Source organism: Trachypithecus francoisi, unplaced genomic scaffold, assembly GCF_009764315.1.
Source record: "Trachypithecus francoisi isolate TF-2019V2 unplaced genomic scaffold, Tfra_2.0 Lachesis_group3, whole genome shotgun sequence".
In the NCBI taxonomy this organism is placed as follows: Eukaryota; Metazoa; Chordata; class Mammalia; order Primates; family Cercopithecidae; genus Trachypithecus; species Trachypithecus francoisi.
In genome coordinates, this window is record NW_022681468.1 from 36,054,434 (window position 1) to 36,062,984 (window position 8,551).

General features: G+C 47.1%; 1 protein-coding gene across 4 annotated transcripts in view; it reads left to right on the top strand.

Moving 5' to 3' along the window:
• ACTN1 (actinin alpha 1) overlaps nucleotides 1-2,576 on the top strand; it is a 105,052-nt gene extending 102,476 nt beyond the window's left edge. The window contains exon 22 of one of the 4 annotated variants that reach the window (XM_033187630.1): nucleotides 1,681-2,576. In XM_033187630.1, the coding sequence (XP_033043521.1) occupies nucleotides 1,681-1,839 (159 nt within the window). In that variant the 3' untranslated portion in view covers nucleotides 1,840-2,576. The remainder of the gene's footprint in view (nucleotides 1-1,680) is intronic. The other 3 variants (XM_033187627.1, XM_033187628.1, XM_033187629.1) reach the window with 3 other exon arrangements.
• Nucleotides 2,577-8,551: the final 5,975 nt, after the last annotated feature.

Here is an 8,551-nt window from a genome sequence, read left to right on the forward strand (position 1 = left end):
AAGAGGGACTGTGGGACACAGGAAGGAAGCACGTCTCTCGTGTTTTCTACCCTAAGCAGTGATCCACTCTGGGTTTCCCAGTCTCCCAAGTACCCTGCAACACTCCACCTGGCAGTGGAGGGATGCAGGGGATTGTCTCCATGGATGCCAGAGCCTCAGTCCAAGTCTCCACTGTTCTGAGATGGTCATTGGTAGACCTGGATGTCACCCAGAACCACAGCCATCTCCAGCCCAGGGACCTGAGGGGATCTATAGAAGCCACAGATCCCTCAAATATTACAGAAAAGACTCACAGAGCAGCCAGAAGAAATGGTGGGGGTGGGATGTGGGCCTAGGGTCTGTGTTCTGTTCTGTAAAGTCACAGTAAATCCTTATGCCATCCTTCCTTCAAAACTGAAAAGATTCAGGCCAGGCATGGTAGCTCATGCCTATAATTCCAGCCCTTTGGGAGGCCGAGGTGGGTGGATCACCTGAGGTCAGGAGCTCAAGACCAGCCTGGCCAACATGGCAAAACCCCATCTCTACTAAAAATACAAAAAATTAGCGGGGTGTGGTGGCATGCACCTGTCATTCCAACTACTCGGGAGGCTGAGGCCTGAGAATCGCTTGAACCTGGGAGCCGGAGGTTGCGGTGAGCTGAGATCACACCACTGCACTCCAGTTTGGGTGACAGAGTGAGACTCCATCTTAAACGGAAAAGATTCAGTTACCAAAAGCAAAAGCCAGTAGGGAGGGAATATAATTTCTGAAATGTCTGTCTACAAGGGAATAAAGGCTGAACCTACAAAGAAGTCCCCAAAGGTCTGATTTAAGTACAAGAACAACCTTATTTGCATCATAGCACCTTGGAGCTGGAAGGATCTTCAAACCATTTAGTTGTAGTTGCTAATTTTGTAGAAGAGGAAAACTGGGGCCGAGATAGGGGCTTCGTCTCCCAACTTTGGGATTGACAGTGGCAGCTCCACCCTCCCTCAAACTGGTTCCCAGGGCACTCTGGCAGAGGTAGGGCATGGTGCAGGGGGACTACCTTGTGGGTCAGAGCCCCCAAATGAGCTCTCCTGGATCTTGAAGCTCCTAAAAGACACAGCTTTCAAATAGACCTAGCATGGGCAAAACCTGGGAGAAGGCAGATACTCAGGCTGGAGCTGCTTGCATGGGGCAAGGCCCACATTTCTGCAAAGGAGCTTAAGATAGCCTGACCATATTTGGGAAGCAATGATGCCCAAACGTGGATGGTGTTCTTAATCTGCTGGAGGGCTCATTAAAATTAGACTCTCTGTCCAAAGCCTCCAGAGAGCTCAGCTGAGTGCGTGTGGGGTCCCCCCAGGAACCTATACGCTCCACCAGAGTATCTGCGGATACTGGTCCAGCACGCAATTATTGCAGACTAGTGTGATTCAGAAAATGGTTATAGGTGTAATTGGCATATGGAATTAGATTGGAAAGTGGCTTAAAAAGTAGGTACTGAAGTGGAAAACCTGAGACAGTTTTAAAAATACATGTGTATGCGGTATGTACATGTGTGGATATTTATGTCCATACATCCTGTAGTTCCAGGAGGGAGGCATAATGCAAATGGCACGCACTGCCTTCACGCGGCCGGGCTTTGCAGCTGTGTTGGGCCACCCCGCTTTACGGCTGCTGGACTTTGCGGCCGCCTTGATCACTCTTTCCCCGCAGAACTACATTACCGTGGACGAGCTGCGCCGCGAGCTGCCGCCTGACCAGGCCGAGTACTGCATCGCGCGGATGGCCCCCTACACCGGCCCCGACTCCGTGCCAGGTGCTCTGGACTACATGTCCTTCTCCACGGCACTGTACGGCGAGAGTGACCTCTAATCCACCCTGCCCGGCCGCCCTCGTCCCGTGCGCCGTGCCCTGCCTTGCACCTCCGCCGTCGCCCATCTCCTGCCTAGGTTTGGTTTCAGCTCCCAGCCTCCACCGGGGCGAGCTGGGGCCCACGTGGCATCGAGCCTCCCTGCCCGCGAAGTGACAGTTTACAAAATTATTTTCTGCAAAAAAGAAAAAAAAAAAGTTACGTTAAAAACCAAAAAACTACATATTTTATTATAGAAAAAGTATTTTTTTCTCCACCAAATGGAAAAAAAAGAGGAAAGATTAACTATTTGCACCAAATTGTCTTGTTTTGTTGTGACGTAGGAAAATAACCAAGCACAAAGTTATATTCCATCCTTTTTACTGATTTTTTTTTTCTTCTATCTGTTCCATCTGCTGTATTCATTTCTCCAAATCTCATGTCCACTTTGGTGTGGGAGTCGGGGTAGGGGGTACTCTTGTCAAAAGGCACATTGGTGCATGTGTGTTTGCTAGCTCACTTGTCCATGAAAATATTTTATGATATTAAAGAAAATCTTTTGAAATGGCTGTTTTTTAAGGAAGAGAATTTATGTGGCTTCTCATTTTTAAATCCCCAGAGGTGTGACTAGTCTCTTTATCAGCACACACTTAAAAAATTTTAATATTGTCTATAAAAAATAGGACAAACTTGGAGAATATGGACAACTTTGATATTGCTTGGCAAGAACGGTATTAAAACAACCACACTCCTATGACAACTCTTTGCCTGCTCCTTGCTTGATGTTTTCTGGAAGTGTGTGTGGGGTCAAGGATGGCGTGGGGCACCTGTATCTACCCGTAATGTTTTTGACCCTGCTGTGTTCAATTGTCTTACACTTCAGTTTCTTCATTTTAAAAAGGAAAAGGTAATTTCTCCAGTCTCCTATGAGTTGGACAGAAAGTCATGGATGCGTAAAGGACTTCTTGATGATAAGCCCCACCTTCATTTTTCCACGGCATCAAACAGCTCTGTGACATCTGCATTCCCCCGACTCGTTTTATTTTTGCTGCAGGGAACAGCTTGAGTTGTCTCTTAAGAGTCATCTCATCCCTTGCTATTCAAGATGACCCACAGATGGCAGCCGTTCGGCATCACCTGGGAGCTCATTGGAAATACAGAATCTCAGGCCCCATCCCTGAATGTCAAATACTGTGTGTACTGCTGTAGCTTCTCCAGAGTAAAAGATAGTCTTTATAGGACGCCGTCTGCTCTGGCACCAGGGCCCCTGAGCCCATGCCTTTTATCTGACCTTTGTTTTGCAACCCATTACATCACTTGCCCCCTGGGCATCCTTTGAATTTCATCCTTGGCCAATTCTCATTGTACCCTGTTCCAACTTGCTTTAAATGATCGGGTGGATGAAATTCTCCCCATTGACAACTGACAGGTAGAATTAATTGTTCATGCGTCAGTGGGATGAATTCATTACAGCTCTTTCCTGCCTATGTGGATGTGTAGCTCTTACATTTTTATCTACCTCCGACTTTTTTGTAGGGACTTTGTTGATAGCCTCATGAAGGCCCATCTCTCCTCTCTCTGGCCTGTCCATTCCTTAACAAAACCCTAATGACTGTTCTGGTACCAAGTCTGTGGCAGGAGTGTGACCTAGCTTCTACCCACCTCTTCCATCACTGGACCAGCTCATAGTTTGTCCCTTGGACATGGGGTTAGTGCCCAACAAGCCTAGTCATTTGGCGAAGTAAGTTACTAGAAGGGAGAACAGATTCAATTTCCTGATGTGGTGAGGAGAGGCTGAAGGCTTTGCCAGTTCCTTGGCCTATGTCAGGCTCTCTGGTACTTCTGCAGGTGGCATGAGCTGTGTGAAGCGCCTCTGAATTTAAGGCTCCAAAGCTCTCCAACAAAAACAAGACTTTAGACTAGGATCTGCATTATGGGCGCCAAGGGAAGAAATACAACCTCAACATCAGTGCCTGTCAAGGGAGGCAGATGTGAGCTCAAGTCTGCCTGCCACCGGCCAGTTGGATTACCTTGGTCAAGTGACCTCCTTAAATGGGGCCAATAATGTTGCTTTCCTTCTCTCTCTGGCACACAGTAGGCATGTAATAAGTGGCAATGGGTATTGTCCCTAGAGTTGTATAAAAAAACAGCTGTAGCAGGGCATGGTGGTACATGTCCATAGTACCAGCTACTTGGGAGGCTGAGGTGAGGATCACTTGAGCCCAGGAGTTTTGAGTCCAGCCTGAACAACATAACAAGACCCTGTCTGTAAAAGGGGGGAAAAAATTCAGCTGCGCTTTGTTATGCTGTTTAAAATATTCTTAAAGAAAAAGGCCTGATTACAGAAAAATACCATTAAGGGAAGCCCTCCTTCAGTCTCTGTGCTCTGTAGTAGGCACTCTGTGCACGACAGTAGTGCTCTGTAGTAATGATCCCCCAAGATGTCCATGTCCCCTGGAACCCATGATTGTTAATTTATATGACAAATAAGACTTTGCAGATGTGATTAAGAATCTTGAGGTGGGGAGATTGTTCTGGATTATCTGGGTGGGTGCTCAGGGAGCAGGTGTGTCAGCATCAGAGGAAATGTGATAACAGAAGCAGGGGTTGGAGTGATGTGAGGCCACAGGCCAATGAATGTGGGCAGCCTGTAGAAGCTAGAAAAGCCAGGGAAACAGATTCTCCCTGAGAGCCTCCACATAGAATGCAGGTCTACAGACCCATTTTGGGTCTCTGTTCTCCAGAACTGTGAGATAATATGTTTGTATTGTTTTAAGTCACTTCATTTGTGATAATTTGTTACAGCAACCATAGGAAGCTAATATGTGCTCCATCGTTCATGCCCTGGGGAGCTGGCTGCCTTCCTGATGTCAGTGACCCCTGGCATAGGCATGACCTGCTGGAGAAACTGCCCTAGCTTCAAAGGCCTGAGTGTGCAACACTGGCCCTTGGGAGACTGCCTTAGCTGCTGGACTTGACTTCCTGAGCCCTAAAAGTGCCATCCATGGAGAGGGGAGAAGGAAGCTTCCTAGCTTTGAGAGCCCCAGAAGGCCAGAATAGCTGGACCCAGCAGGAGATGGGTGGGCTGCTTAGCTCAACTGGTTAGTGGCAAAGGGCTGAGGCTGACAGCTGTGGGCTTAATCCAAGAATGGGGCAAGTGACCTCACTTGGAGATCTCTAAGGTCACAGGCTGCCCCTCCCTCAGTGCCCCCTATAGATGAGGCCAAGCTTAGGGGGACTGAACATAGGTAAATGGGCAGTAGCTGGACCTGAGCTTTACAGGACACTCAAACACTGCCTTATAGGATCCTCATCTGAGCAGTAGCTCTAGAAGTTGCTTTGTGAGTTGTTTTTTGATCGTCATGGCTTTCACAGCCCCAAAAGGGGTGGAGAAGCTGCTATCTGAAATGCAGTTGAGACCTGAGCAAGCACAGCAAAGGTGGTGCAGTGGGGCTCTTTGTCAACGACATGGGCCAACTAGCCAGCTTAAAGACACAGGGGAAATTATTGTAAGGCTTCCTGTTGTCTCAGATGCAGGAGCCAGAGGGCAGTCCAGCTCCAGGTAGGCACCAGCCACAGAACTGGAAAGCCCTTGGGAGGCTGAGGTCCTGCCTTCTCTCTAGCTTATTTTGGCTCCTCTATGTGTCAGCCTCCCTCCTCTCCCTGCAGTCCAGCTTTGGGTGCACACCTCCCCATGGTGGTAGAGGCCAATTCCGCAGTGCCTAGTGTTGACATTTTCTTGACACAAGAGACTAGTTCCAATTCCAGATGTCCAGGACGCACTTGGCCCAGGCTGACGTGGTCTGATAAAGTGATGCCTGTCAGTGGATGAGGCTGGGGCCATTGCTCATGGGCTAGATTGGGTATCACCTTTAGGATAACCCAAAAGGTAGTCTCATAAGAACTGTCTCAATTCATCAATATTCACATTGTAGCATCTCTGATATTGAGCTACAGCGTACAATCGATCTCACTTTAGAATTAATGGTGTCTTACAATTGCTGTTGGCCAGACAGCAGTCATGACTTAGTGTCATTGCCTGCCTATTTGAGACAGGAATGTGAGTCCTGTCTGTTGTCTCAAAAATTTCTATTAATCTTATCTCCTGGTAAGATCAAGCTCCAGTATCAACACTTGCATAGTGGGTCCCCAGAAAGAAAATGCTGGTGGTCATGGTGTAGTACTGGCTTAAGAAATGCTAGCCAGGGTGCAATGGCTTACACCTATAATCCCAGCACTTTGGCAGGCTGAGATGGGCAGATCTTTTGAGCCCAGAAGCTCAAGACCAGCCTGGGCAACATGGTGAAACCCCGCCTCTACTACAAATACAAAATTACCAGGGTGTGATTGTGCGTGCCTGTAATCCCAGCTACTTGGGTGGCTGAGGCAGGAGAATCACTTGAACCTGGGAGATGGAGGTTGCAGTGAGCCGAGATCATCCTGAAGGAAGGAAGGGAGGAAGGGAGGGAGGGAGGGAGGGGAGAGAGAGAAAGAAAAAGAAATGCTGCATTTTCATTTCTATTGATGGCACAGCAGGCAATGGTGTGTGGAGAACAGCCACTTAAAGACTCTGGGTCGGGTGCAGTGGCTCACGCCTGTAATCCCAGCACTTTGGGAGGCCTAGGCGGGCGAATCATGAGGTCAGGAGTTTGAGACCAGCCTGACCACATGGTGAAACCCTGTCTCTACTAAAAATACAAAACATTAGCTGGGTGTGGTGGCGGGTGCCTATAATCCCAGCTACTTGGGAGGCTGAGGCAGGAGAATCGCTTGAACCCGGGAGGCAGAGATTGTGGTGAGCCGAGATCGTGCCACTGCACTCCAACCTGGGCGATAGAGTGAGACTTCATCTAAAAAAAAAAAAAAAAAAGACTCTGACAAGGGATTCAGAAGACAGTTTTAGCAAATTTGCTTTCCTCATATTGTACATGATACATGTCTAAAAAAGTCTGAGCTCTTTCAATAAGTATATAATAATGTATATATATGAGTACGTAAAGAACATAATAAAATTCTAAAGAAAGCATTGTGTTATGGTTTAATTTGTTATATTTTATAGCTCATAAAATAATGGAGCATCTATAAATCTGATCATATCTTAGTTGAGTATAATATGGCCTATGGGCCCTATTGCCTGTCAAATCCCCCAAATCTGGATTCTATTTTTGATGGAAGAGGAAAAGAAAGATCCATCCTAAACTTAATCCAAAGGCAATGTAAGGGATGTCTGGAGGGCCTGGGCGGGTCAGCTTTGGAATGGAAGTGGTCTGTGAGAAGTTAACCTGGCGATACTGATTCAAAGAGCCTGTCCAGTGAAGCCCCCTGAAATGGGGAGAATAAGAATCTTACAGGTTGTTCAGTAGAAGTCTTGGAGTGTATTTTCAGTAGTTAAGGGGGAAAAAATGACTACTCTTAAAAGTTTAGAAACCAAAGTCACCCTTACTTCATCCCCAAACTGAGGAGCAGGAGATGGAATGGACACTGAGGAGCCACCTAAATCTGTTGAAGTGCCTTCTGGGGTCCAATCCAGAAGTCATCATAGCCTTCGGGGTCCATGGAAGAAAGCAGTTCCATCACAGAGAGCCCACGAGTTCAGCCAGGGAAAATGCTCACTGAAAAGCAGTAGAAGTGGAAGCTGTAAGAGTATTAGGTCCCGCCGGGTGTGGTGGCTCACACCTGCAATCCCAGCACTTTGGTGAAGCCGAGGCCGAGGCCGGCGGATCACCTGAGGTTGGGAGTTTGAGACCAGCCTGACCCACATGGAGAAACCCAGTCTCTACTAAAAATACAAAATTAGCTGAGCGTGGTGGTGGGCACCTGTAATCCCAGCTACTTGGGAGGGATTACAGTGATCTGAGATCATGCCACCGCACTCCAGCCTGGGCAACAAGAGCGAAACTCTCTCTCAAAAAAAAAAAAAAAAAAAAGAATATTTTCTTCTTTGCTATAAGTTGCTATAACTCATGATAGCTCCAACAAAAATACAATAACTCATGATAGCTCCAACAAAATTATGATGTCTCTGGGATATCATAAAGGAGAATTCCTTGGTCAGTCAGAGAGTTATAGAACCTAATAAGGAACTCTCAGAGTAAAGAATATATTAATTAGAGACTGGGCATGGTGGCTCACGCCTGTAACCCCAGCACTTTGGGAGGCCAAGGCGGGCGGATCACAAGGTCAGAAGTTTGAGACCAGCCTGGCCAACATGGTGAAACCCCGTCTCTACTAAAATACAAAAAATAGCTGGGCGTGGTGGTATGCGCCTGTAGTCCCAGCTACTGGGGAGGCTGAGGCAGAAGAATCGCTTGAACCCAGGAGGCGGAGGTTGTAGTGAGTCAAGATCATGCCACTGCACTCCAGCCTAGGCAACAGAGCAAGACTCCGTCAAAAAAAAAAAAAAAGGAAAAGCTCAAGAATTATGAAAGAAGGTTACTATAGGACAAAGAAGGTCTTTGAAACCAGCTCCGTATACAGACGAAGGTAAGTCATAAGTTTAAAAAGTTGCTGGTGGCTTCTGTTGTGGATGATCTTCAGTATCACTTTGAATGTCTAGCCTGTGAGAAAAATCAGCTTATTTTAGAAAATGAAGCCCTAGGTTGAAAAACAGCTCAGCTTTCCAAACAGTTAGAATGTATGTTAATACAGTGTGATGTATGGCGAAGTAAATTCCTTGCAAGCAGAGTAATGGCAGATGAGTTAACCAACTCAAGAGCACAGGAGCAGTTTTATTTT